The sequence below is a fragment of the Larus michahellis genome, chromosome 4, assembly GCF_964199755.1.
Source record: "Larus michahellis chromosome 4, bLarMic1.1, whole genome shotgun sequence".
Taxonomy (NCBI): Eukaryota; Metazoa; Chordata; class Aves; order Charadriiformes; family Laridae; genus Larus; species Larus michahellis.
Genome location: NC_133899.1, coordinates 10,774,031 through 10,786,151, shown reverse-complemented (window position 1 = coordinate 10,786,151; position 12,121 = coordinate 10,774,031). Strand labels below are relative to the sequence as shown.

Sequence of the window (12,121 nt, the reverse complement as noted above, 5' to 3'; positions counted from 1 at the left end):
TGGATTTATTATTTATATATATTGTGTACCGTATAGACAGTAAGTTCATGTATGCGGGTTTGGGGTTTTTTGAGGTGGGAGGTGCTATTAGGACAAACAAAACCTTTGCAACTTGGTAACGTGTGTGCCATGGTAATAGTACTGCAGAGATTTTGGATGGAGTGTCAAGAGACTGCTCTTGCCCCACAGCAAGAGCTAACGGTGCTTTGCTGTTCCTTTGCAAACAGGGATGGCACCTGGCATGTTACATATGGTCCTGCTCACCTTGTCACTCCTGTTTAATATGGGAGCGTTGCTGAGCCTCTGCAGCATCTTCTCTACAATTCTGCTTTATCTTGGGCTGCCTGTTTATAGACGAGGCTGCAATCAGAGATCCAGCTCCAAGAAAACAGCAGTCTTTGGTACCTCCTGCTTTGCACTTCCTGACTATGCTTGTTAAGCCTGCAAGCGAATTCCTGCTGCAGATCCTTAGACCTGAGGTGCAAATAAAGCCATAATATTTTTGGGAAAGGGGATATGGAAATTACTGACTGGAGTGCAGTAGGTGCTTGGCTTCATATTATGTTTTGGCTCATCAGCAAAGGACAGGATTTCAGCTTTGAAGATATTATAATTAATGCAAAAAAAAAAATCAAATTGAAGTTAAATTATATCATGAAATCCAGCATGCTTTATCAAAGCTGCCAGAGCCATTGGTTTAGCAGATTTTCTGCTGTATGTTGCAGAATAAAATAAGAAATGTTTAAGGAAAACTTTATTTTACTCCACCTTCCTTCTTTTTTGATTCAGTTTGGAAGATGCAATGGCACATTCTTTAAGGACTTCTGCTCCATTTCAGAGGCATTAATGGGCTCTTCCATGTAGACATTTTTATTAATTTTTTCCCATTCTGATGGGGCTTCTGGAAAATAACTGGCCAATTACATATTAACTGGCCATAAATTTATTCATTTTAAAAATAGCTTTTTCTAGCTTTTCAAAATATATGGTTTTGATCCAGAGCTTGGAAAATGTGCTGCGAGTAAGAGAGGCTAGCAGCTGATTGCAGGGGAAGTAAGTTATTTTAAAAAAAAAGGTTACAAACAGTATTTTAAAATAGAGAATGAAATATTTATAGCCAGCTAAAGGCAGATCTTACTACAGCTGAATGTCTGTCACTTTTACCATTGTGTGGTATATTGGTGTGATAAAAGAAAAATGAGCCAAATAAACTGTAGGTATAGCTTTTAGGGGTTGGGAATGTAGGTAGCAAACACTCTATTCCAAATGATAAGACATTACTAGAAGCAATAGGATGTGTTTAAAGTTACCACAGTGTTTGTGAGAGCAAGACTTGCCATTTTGATAAAAGGGATCCACGTGTGACAGAGCAACCGCAGGCGAGCAGCCTGTGCCAAGGTGGCAAGCCCCGTGCCCAGAAGGGTGCCGCCCTCCTCTTCTCCCTTGCTGGGAGATGCCCTAGTAAGGAATGGAAAAGTGAATGGTGCAGAAAGCTGTGACGCTTTTTTTTTTCTTTTCTATTATTCTTTTTCTGACCTAGGAAGAAGGAGCGAGGAGAAAGGACCAACTCCCAGGTGAGCCCAGGCACAGCCAGGTGTGGAGCAGAGCCACCAACGTCCTTTTGGAAGACAGCCAGCAGTCCCTGCTGCAGGACATGGGGGCCCTTTTCTTCCTCACCCCTTTAAAGAAGCTCTGTACAAAAAAAAAATTCTAGGAGCCACGTCCACTGGTAGAGGTAAGTGCAGTTAAACGTGTGGCTTGCAGGTACTGCAGGTAGGTCTTGTTGCTCTCTCCCCGGCATTGTTACCCTGCCATGCGTGCCGTTTTCATTTTCTTCCCTACTCTGTTGCTCTGTCCATCCTCGCACATGGCGTGTGACCTTTGCAAACTTCAGGTGAAGGCACATAGGTGAGACCAGAGCCACGCAATATCTGACCTTCAGAGAGTAGAATTTATTGCTGCTTCATTCCCCCCCAGTAAGCTTGTCGCATTTGACTCATGAAGCTTTCAGCTGTGGGATTTAGGTGGTAAAAAAACCACAGCTTGATACAATAGTTTGCTTTCCTATCCTAATGCCCTGTTTCACAGCGGGCATGAGACACTCATTTAGCACGAACCAGCACAGCTTCCTTGGTTTTAGCGACACAAGGCCCATTTACACCGGTTGGGAACTGCGCATGTCACTGGTTCCTTACTGTGCCTGGAAGCACCGAGGGGTGCCGCTGGCTTTCATTTGCCTCGCCAGAGCAGCCGGTAATTAACTGATCAGTTGGCTTTAACATTCCTGCAATAGTTTAAATGTGCCAAATTTTTAATGAACAGGGGTTTTTTTGATAGTCCATTTAACCACTTGAATTACTGTAACTAACCAATGCAGTGCTTATTCTTTGAGGTGATGACTTCCCAGACATGTACATACAAATGTGGGGCTTTGTGGATTTTTTTTTTTTTTTTCCAGCCGTGACACAAACCTTTGAGAATTTGTTCTTAAATGTGTTGCTGGCGAGATACTTATTTTATCACTTCTGGCAAACCAGTTCTCCACATGGTTTCTTACTGTTTGCACAGTTTTCAGTCTGTATTTCTCCAATGCTGTGTGTGTGAGCACAGTGGTTTATGCTGTTTAATGTAGGGTATTTTCTTCTGATGGGACGGAAGCTGACAGCACAGGGAAAATGCAGGTACAGCAGAAATGCACTAGGTCTTATTATGTGCTTTTCATAAGCTATATGGCAACTTATTCTTGCTGTCTCAGTGTTAAGTGAAGAGATGGCAAGAACTGCACTGAGCACAAGGATAGGATCTTAAATTAATTTTGAACAGGAAGAAAATATTTTTAGTCTTCTGGAGTTTTACCCAAAATTGTGGTTAACTCCATAGCTTTTAAAATACGTAATTCAGCTGCTGATGAGCCCAGTGGTGGTGACTGAGGGATGACCTGCAATTTATTCCAGAAACCAATGCCCTCTGTTTAATGGGCGACACTTTCATGTCCAGCTTAGGCATCCAGAGAAGGCTGATGTGTCCTGCTCAACATCCAGCTCTCGCTCACTATTTCCAGATCTTGCTTAGGGTTCCTTCTTCGAAGTTTCTTATCTGTAAATGAACTCCCAAGCAAGAGTTTGTAGCACCAACTGGGATCAGTTTGGTAAATTCAGCTAAATTCAGTGCCTTTTAAGGCTGCGTGAAATCATAGACCTGCAAGTGGGGCAGCAAGCAGGGAGAAGATGGCAGGTTGCTGCTGCCCTAAACTGCCTTCAGACTAATGAGGATGGGAGAGTGGCTGTAATTGCAGACTACTGTCCTTTGCTTTTAAAAAGATTTCACAAGTAAAGGAGTCTGTTGCTACATTCCAGTGTTTAATGTAAATAAATCAGTGATAAACCATGCCAGCCCACAATGCTAGCAAACTGCAGGGCTCATACTGGAGCTGAAGTTGTTTGTGTTGTTTCCAGCAGGGCCCTGGTCTTTCCCTTTCTACATTTGCTAGCCTCTGCCACCTTTTTCTCCTCTTAGCTGCTGTGACGTTAAAGGCCTGGGCATCAGTGACCCAGCCAGCTGGTGTCTTGGAAAGAAACCTGCAATGCCAAATGTGAACACGGAGCAGCTTTGTTACTCCTGGCAGACTGGGCCCATTAAAAAGTGCTGTAGCAGTAGGAATGAGACTGCAGTTTCCAGCTTCCCCAATGACACACCCAAGGGAATATTTAAGGTATTACATATATATGGTGACATACACACACACACTTTGCTTTGAGTGTGTATGTTGGTGGTGGGCTGTTACACCAGATGACCTCTTGAAGTCTTGTCTTGTTCAACCTGACTTATTCTATGAGTCTGTGAATTTGGGGGACTAAGAGCTGGATAACAGGGATATGAGCTGAAGGCAGCTTCACCATCCGAGTTCCTTCATTCACACATTCCTAATGGTTCCCAGCACTAGCCAAGTGTCTCTGGTTCAGCCCTGGGATGACTTTGAAAAAAAAAAAAAAAAAAAATACTTCTACTCAGTAGCTGCAAGGTGAGGAACACAGATCTGGGGATGACTGGTAAGGTGAAAAGCAGTGCTAGCAAAGCCCTCCTGGATAATCTGCACGTCGGATTTAGCCAGAGCTTCCAGTGACACACTGCCCTGTGGCTCAGATGCTGTGCCAGGGAACCCTATGACACTGCAGACTTCTGTGGTGCTCCCCTCTGGGAGCCGGGTCCTGACTCACACCCTTCCTGCAGTGAATGTATGTTCAGTTTCCAGTACGTATTTCCTGCAAGGAGGCCCACAAGGCACAGTTAATATTTTTAAGCACTCTGTTCTTTTCAACCAGGCTGGTTATGGTTTGGTATGAATTCTTGCTGCATTAAGACTATGTCCTAGATTTTATTGACTACATTTGTGTCACCCACATGGTGAGGCACTGTCGAAATGCTTTGAGTTGGCCAGTCTTTGTGCCTTTTTTTCTTTTTTTCTTCAAGGAGGGCATGAATTGCTCATTTTGAATGAATTTTAAAAAATAATGAGAGTGAGAAAAATAGCATGTATGTGAAGAGCCTACAGAAGTGGGGTACATCTGTTTCAAAGCACAGAAGTGCAGACTGTGTCCCTAAAACAATTGTGGCATTTCTAACTATTTCCATTCTGACTGAGCAAAAGAAAAATTTGCCAAAATAGCCATTGTGTGAAAACCACCAGTAAGTTTCATTTCCAAATGGGAAGTCATTTGTACTTTGCAAAGACAGGGTGGCAGAGATGCAGAGCACAGGCCTGTTTGGAGGAGAAGGTGGCATCACACTGAAGTAGCAGCTTGTGAGTATTTGGCTTCTGCAAGTCACTGGAGGAAAGAGCATCTGCAAGGATGGGAGAGTGACCAGCTTAATGGAAAGGAAACTCACTGAGTATGAGGAAACCAGGAAGAAACTGGTTCTTGTGTTTTTTCCCCAGACATCCACTTTTGGCCATCTTTGGAGAGAAGATACCAGAGCTGATGAACCTTCTGCCTGACAGACAGAGCTGCTCTTGCAGGACCACTGCGTGCAGAAGGTAAATGTGACCAAACTCCCATCTATGCCAGGAAGCTGGAGACAAAGTGGCAGAGAGCTTCTGAAAGGTAGAATATATTTAAAAACCATCTTTCAATCCTATCAGAGCTCTGGCCATAGTTTCTGAATTACTGAGACTTAGCAAGAAAATTTGAGAAAATTCCCCAAACCAAGGTCCGCGTGCTTAAAGCTATGGAAATTCATAGCCCAGGCAAGTAGTTCACTGCTGGAACACTCCAAAAAATAATGGGAGTCTTTAAAGGAAGTGTTCCTCAACACTGACTGTCCTACATGGGAACTAGCCAGACTGGTTAAAGCTTAATTAAAAATTGCCAGAGTGGCTAAATTCTTTTCTAAGTGCAGCTGCAAAACGTTAGCTGTGGGCATATTTTAGACCTTAATTAGTAACACTTGCACTGGAGGACCAAAATCTTTCATGAATGCAGCTGCAATCAATTAATATCAGTTTGGCATTTCTGTAGGCAATACAAGGATCTCCTGAAAATTGTGTTAGTGCCCACCTAGATTAAAAAAATAAAATACTTACATGCAACAAACTACAAAATCAAAGATAACTACAAAATGTCTTTATTGAAAAAAGCAGATTATAGCATCTAAGGTTAAATGAAACTTCTGACTTTAATATTAAATAACTTAGGATGATAGCAAGTAGCTTCCTCTTTAGATAAATAAATCTACATTTCCCAATTTTTTCTTCAACAATCAAGGGAATCAAACACTGAAACACAAAACCACAAGTAGTTCTAAAGACTAAAAGACAGAAGCACATTGAAAGGTTTTACAAGGATATATATACAAAAATAGTTAAACTAATGTATATTTTCAGCATGTAAACTAGTTACATGATATACAAACTGGGAATTTATATATTTCCTACAAAATAAAAATCAACGCTGGTCCAAGTTCTTGGAAGAAAACTATATTCTTTTAAAGAAAATGAAAATATTTCTCAAATGAAAACTTAATTTAAGTCAAATTATATACTCTAGTTACGGCATTAGTTACAGGATGAATCACAAACTTTTAAACTTTTCTTGAAACACAAGAAAGCAGCTTTTGTCTCCTTTAGAGCTTTGGTTTACTTAACTACTCTGGAATTTCTGGTCTTAAAGAGCTCCTCTAACCATGTTTTTCTTTTGAAGCTCCACCTTACAAAATATATATACACACATGTGCACACAAGTGAAAGGAAAAGGAAAGAAACCCAAACAAACCCCCTTTGAAAGCTCAATTATCTGAGTGCATTCTTTTGTTTTGTTTTTCAAATTATTATTTTGGTCCCCTCTTTGGAACACCTCCTCCAGCGCAGGAGGGAGGGTGACTCGCCCACACCAGCTCTGTGCTGGAGGGACTTTGCACCAGTCCTCACCAAACTGGGAACGTGCAGGCCTGATGCGAACGAGAACAAGTTGATATTGTTTTAACTTTACACAAATAGTCTGAAAGTATAGCAAAGGCTTCTGAAGAACAGTCACATCATAAAATGAACTCTAGAAAGTTTACATCTGTGTTGAACTGATTTAACATAAGAATACTCCTTAAGAAACTCGTTAGAAGAAGCTTTCTCATTTACATAAGTCCACAGACAGAAGGTAAAAATGTGCAGAAACTTTCACTGGCACTGAGGAGTACAGCACATCATTATTTTAGATTTGCTTTTTTTTTTTCTCTTTGACCGAAAAAAAACCAACAAAACCAAACCAAACCCTGGCAAATTTCACTTAAGCTCCAGTTTTTATACTAAATGCTGGAAAAGCAAAGCTGTGCTTCATTATACAGTAATGGAATGTACCTGCCTAGAGAAAATACTGGAACAACAACTGCTGCTTTCTGGTTTTAAACAAATTGCTTACGCTATATTGAAATACTGGCTTTCACTAGTTTTGCTGTGATGATACTTAACACATTGGAACTGTGTAGAACTACAAGAGTGACAAATTAACATGTAAAATGAAAGTAAATATTATTCTGTTCTACAGTATGATTGGTTTCAAAAAGAAAAGGTATGGTATGTACACGTTCAATATTGTGCTGTCCCTTGGAAAGTATGTTGGAGTGGAAACTTAAACTTGCCACTGGAAGAGGCAAGTGTATTTTAATGTGTGTTTTCTTAATTTGGGTTCCTTAATATATATTGTAAAGACAAGCAAGTAAAAAAAGCCTCAAAGCTAAATGTGGTCCAAAGCAGGTTCCTTGAATGGCAGAAGCAGTACATTGCAGCTGATGCTAAAAGTTTATCTTCCATGCTATCTTCCACGTTTGTACTAACCTTAGGGAACTGACCTAATCATACAATCCAATTTAAGACAGTTTTTTTCCCTTTTCTAGCATTTGCTGTTAGGGCAAGAGGCAGATGTATTTCCACTTCTTTCCGAGGCCGTGCTGGTGACTGTGGACACAGAGGTAACGTTTGCAAATGCAGACCAAGCGCGTGTGCACCCACGGTGGTGGCTTCTGCAGGCCAGGCCTCGCCAGTCACACTGTAGAAGCAGGGCACTAGTGCACTGTGATTCTTTCAAACCATGGCTATCACGTTCAATATGTTAATTATAAACTTGTATATATTTATTAGGAAATGACTTTTTAAAGGAGCATCTGACTTGCCAAGGAGCGTTCGGTAGGACAGGTTAATCTAGGCCAATGGAAGTCTGGCAAAAGTTCGGGAAACATACCTTTTGTTCCTTCCTAACAGAAAAAAAACAGTTCACAGGAATTTTTCCTGCCCACCCCCCCTTCCCCCATAAGGAAATTCCAGACTATCAAGAAGTTCTGTTAAGAGAGTTAATTATTCCACTTAGGAATTAGTGTCCATTGCATGCTCTTTGTACTTTTCAAGAGCACCACAAATGGCTTTGAAAAAATCAGTGGAGCATAAGAAAGTAAACTGTAATGGTGCTGCCAAAGAAGTCATTTCATCAGTCTGTGGTGCTGAATTTAACACGGGATCATTTCCGAATGGATCCGTCAGGTTCTTGACGTGTTGAGAACTGGCATGGACACGTCCCAATTTACACATGTGGAGAATCTGGTCTGGTATTGCCGCTTCCTCTGGAGCAGAAGAATTTTATTTTATTGTAATTTTGGATACAGTTAAAGACAGTAACGATGGATTTATTTAAAATATAAATTCAGGAAGGCTGGATCAATTCTCATGTGAATGCAAGGAATTTTTTAAACATACAGATGTGTGATTTGCATGTAAATCATCAACACATGGTAGAAAACAAACCATAAAAAAGATTCATCTAACTTCCTATATGGAAGACATATATTTCCCCAGAGCTCTGAGGTTACTGTAAAAGCTTATGCAAAATATGAGCCTGTGTACATTCTATGTACATCTAATACTTGTTATAAAATACCAATGTTTCAATGGTCTGACTCTCAATTATTTTGTACTTTGTTTTCCAATGAAGACAATCACCGTAATCAGTTCAAAAGTACATCTAGAAAAGAACACAGAGCTGAAAAGATAATACAAAAACAACTGTCCCCCTCTTTTTTTTAATAATGTATCAACATACAATCATAAAGCAGTTGGTAACAAACAAAGTCTTGTATAAAACAAGTAGTATAAAGACAAGTGTACCTTTGCATAGAAAGGGGCTGCTAACCCTATTAAACACAAAACGGGTTTAAAAGATGAATTCTTTAGTAAGTGCCAAATCATCAAGTTGATACGAATGCATTTTGAAACCATGGCTACACTTGTACACGGCAAGCAATTACGGAGCTCTGTAACCTTCTTCAGCTATGCATGTGCTGCATGTGACAACCTTTTAGATCTTTTCCTCTGTAACGTGGCTTTTATATGAGATGCTTGCCCTATTTCTTTAACAAGCTAAATGGTCTTTGGATGACTCTGGAACCTCATAGGCTGGAAAGCTGGCCCGGCGCTTCTGCACAGAATGCCATTATTTAACCCATGCTGAAAACTGTCATTGCTAAAAACACTTGTTTGCTTCCTGTTCACTACTTCTGGGAATCTAAGTTTTAAAAAATGTGCGACTGTATTCTCTAAGACCAGAATTCAACAAAACTAGCTAAAATGCTAGCATTTATCTTATCATGCTTGCTGCAATACGATAAGGTGCTAAGTTTTGGGAAGTAATTCTACACTCCTGACTTGGGTGAAATGTCCACTGAAGGGCAGTGAGTAGGGAGTGCAGAACAGCCCTTTGTACCATTGTTTTTAGAAATGCTGCCATTTACAGTTACAGTTTAGTGGTGAATTATTTGTTCAAGTAGACGGTGTCTCAGTGAGAATGTCTAGATAAAAGAACGCATATGTACAAGATCAGAAAAGGACCCCTCACCTCTGATTTAAAAAATAAATAGCTGGTTTAGATGGTTATTACTGGAATCTCATCTTTAAAGGAACAGGAAAGTAATTTTTAGATTTTTTTTTTTGTCTTCTCTTTTAAACGGCTTATTGGTAACGGAAATGTCTTTCAGAGTTCTGTGACATGCATTGGATAGCTTGGAGGTGGATGTGACGGCAGTTTAATATTAAGGCGCCTGATATGACAGCCGTGGCAGAGCAAGTGGCCCTCTAACGGGTAACAACGATGGCCTTCCTCATCATTGAGCTGCAAGCCACAATCCTAGAAGAAACACATACATCCCAGGTTAGTGAGTGATTCGGGTAGGTCACCTCACAACAATGCCGATCTGTCCTGCGTAACCCTGAGAGCTCCCTCCTGAGCCTCCAAAGTCAGCAACCTTAAGAGTTTTGGGGAGGTGGACCCTGACTATCCCGTATTAAGCAAACCGACATCACTGAAATCCAACAGGACAGTCTATAGTAGTACCCAGCATTTTTTTCCCCCATTGTTTCCCATTCAGGTCTCTTCCTCATCTAATAAATGTTGATGCGAATGAGACAAAACCAGGCCAAGGACTGACCCTGACACACACAACCTGGAAGAGGTTAGAACAGATAATGAGCTAATTCTGCAACAAGGCAGCGAGCAAGAAATGGGGGAGCATTAGTAGAGAATGAAAAGTGGGGAAGAGGGGGAGATGAGACATGTTTTACTTCTGAAGCAGGGCTACACTTTCTCTAATTTGGAATGAAAAAAAATAATTGAAGACTTCAAGGCCAATGGTCCATCTGTAGTGGAAACGTCAGTACCTCTGGGACCGGCACATAACTACAGGGACAACATGGGTGAGCAACAGCAGAGGAACAGAGATAAAAAGAAAAACAACAAACAATGATCCTGCCTGCTGACTATTACGTACACTGCAATAGAAATAATCCTGGTTTTCAGTTGTCATCATTATAATTTTGAGGACATTTGAAAGTCATGGCAGGTTCGTGCTTGGTTTTGATGTTCCAAGTATGTTAAATACTTAAAAATTGTTACTATGAGCACTCCTGACAAACCAGAGATTCTGAGTACATACCTGCACACTTAACAGAAAGGAAAAAAAAACCTGAACAGGTTGGGCATATAGGTCTTTTTAGTATTGAAAACTGATGCAAAGTTTTTAATTGGACACAAAATAATGATTTTTCAGCTTTCATTAGTCAAGTTAAAATCCTCACATTTTTACAATGCTGAAATAAGAATGAAAAATGGGTTTTAAAGTAAGCTGTAAAGATGGAGTGTTAGTTTAGGGAGGCTTTAATCAAAGCTTCTGCCAAGGTAGTTTTCTGTGTGTTACTATCTGTTATTACATAATAAATCTATAGCCCATTATGTAACATTTAAAATTAAATTCCTCATTAGAATGTAACGATTTCAGATACCTTACAGATGGGCCAAGTGTTCATACCTCTTTCCCTCTCCAAAACTGTGTTCCCTTTCTGCAATGAGAAAGCCTGCCTTCTCAGTGGATGTCTGTTTTAGAACACGGGTCTGTTGATCTGTAAACTGGTTTGAACTTCTCAGCAGAAGTGGTTGCACAAGACAGAGATGACACCGAAAAGCAGCAAAGTTTCCAATCTGACTACTGACTTTGCACGGCCACCAGGTGATGATGGCATTAACAGCTGCGTAAGTCGTCACAGCTTTTACAAAAGTCTCCATGTGAATATCTCAAAATACTGGCAGTAACTTTTCCAGCAGTACTTGGGGACAGCAGTGACCCAGTGTGTACAGTTGGGGAGCCTGATCTGAGACCGACAGGCAGGGATCTACCCCCATTAACACATAGCTAACCGTCTGATTTCTGTACATAAATGCACTCTGCCATTCTGGGCAGATGTGGAGGCAGCTTGATTTGCTCCAAACTGGAAGGAGGATGGGGAAATGAATAACAAAACAGAACTGAAAATAAACCCCCATTGGGACATTCTAATATAAAGTCAATAGCCTGAGTGGGAAGGGGAGGGAGCTGTCATCTTAGGTGAAGCCTGCACAAAGCAATAGATGGGGGAAGAAGGAGGGAAGTATAGCTCTCCAAAATGCTGCGATTTCCTGTGCCAATTTCTCTTTAAAATTAGTAGAAAATAATGGAGTATCAGGTATCTCTGTTGGAAGGAGACAGCTGAGTGGATGGGGTTTTCCTTACACTTCAAGATGCCCTGAATTTTGTTATTTTCTCCCTCAATCGGAACTCTCTTTGTAAAATCTTTTTGTGCCAAAGTGCACGGAAGATAGTACTGCTGCCTTTTTGCCTCTGGTGCTGACAGGTAGCACAGTTAGGATCTCTGTGGATATTTGTGTGTTCTATCAGAGCGCCAAACCTACAGCAAAAGGGAAGTTTTGGGTTGATCCCAAATTAAAGAGTTTGTTTCCCTCCTCATGCTCCTGGTGCAGAGCTAGGACTGAACTCAGCTCTCCTCTCCGAAGCAAGAGCACTAATCCCACAACTTGATGTGCCCCATTAATTGTTTAAATATTCCACACAAAAAGAAACTACTCCCCAAAAAATGTCAGGAAGTCAGTGGTATCCCTGTCTCTTTTCTAGTAAAGAATCACTATTCTTTCCACAGATCCCCTAGAAAAGCCTTCCAGTGTAGCAGGGAGGGTCCTTCCCTGCACAGGCAATGTGAATTCAGGGCTCCTCAGATCAGAGCCACACAAGCTGTATCCAGAAATCAGGAAACAGAGAACCG

General features: G+C 40.9%; 1 protein-coding gene and 1 long non-coding RNA gene across 5 annotated transcripts in view; one reads left to right on the top strand and one right to left on the bottom strand.

Moving 5' to 3' along the window:
• The first annotated feature begins 1,460 nt into the window (after positions 1 to 1,460).
• On the top strand, positions 1,461 to 11,476 carry LOC141741845 (uncharacterized). 2 transcript variants are annotated; one of them, XR_012586503.1, is made up of 5 exons: positions 1,534 to 1,735; positions 4,937 to 5,035; positions 7,384 to 7,458; positions 9,511 to 9,683; positions 10,956 to 11,476. It is a non-coding gene; the product is annotated as an uncharacterized LOC141741845 (long non-coding RNA). The 2 variants fall into 2 exon arrangements; XR_012586502.1 differs by lacking the exon at positions 10,956 to 11,476 and having other exon boundaries at positions 1,461 to 1,735; positions 9,511 to 10,838.
• The window catches only part of WTIP (WT1 interacting protein), an 84,982-nt gene continuing 78,460 nt past the window's right edge, over positions 5,600 to 12,121 (bottom strand). For 2 of the 3 annotated variants that reach the window (XR_012586500.1, XM_074582922.1), the window contains one exon: positions 5,600 to 9,659. Coding sequence is in view for 1 of the 3 variants with exons in the window: in XM_074582922.1 (XP_074439023.1) it covers positions 9,507 to 9,659 (153 nt within the window). In the remaining 2 variants the exon portion in view is untranslated. The remainder of the gene's footprint in view (positions 9,660 to 12,121) is intronic. The other variant, XR_012586499.1, reaches the window with a different exon arrangement.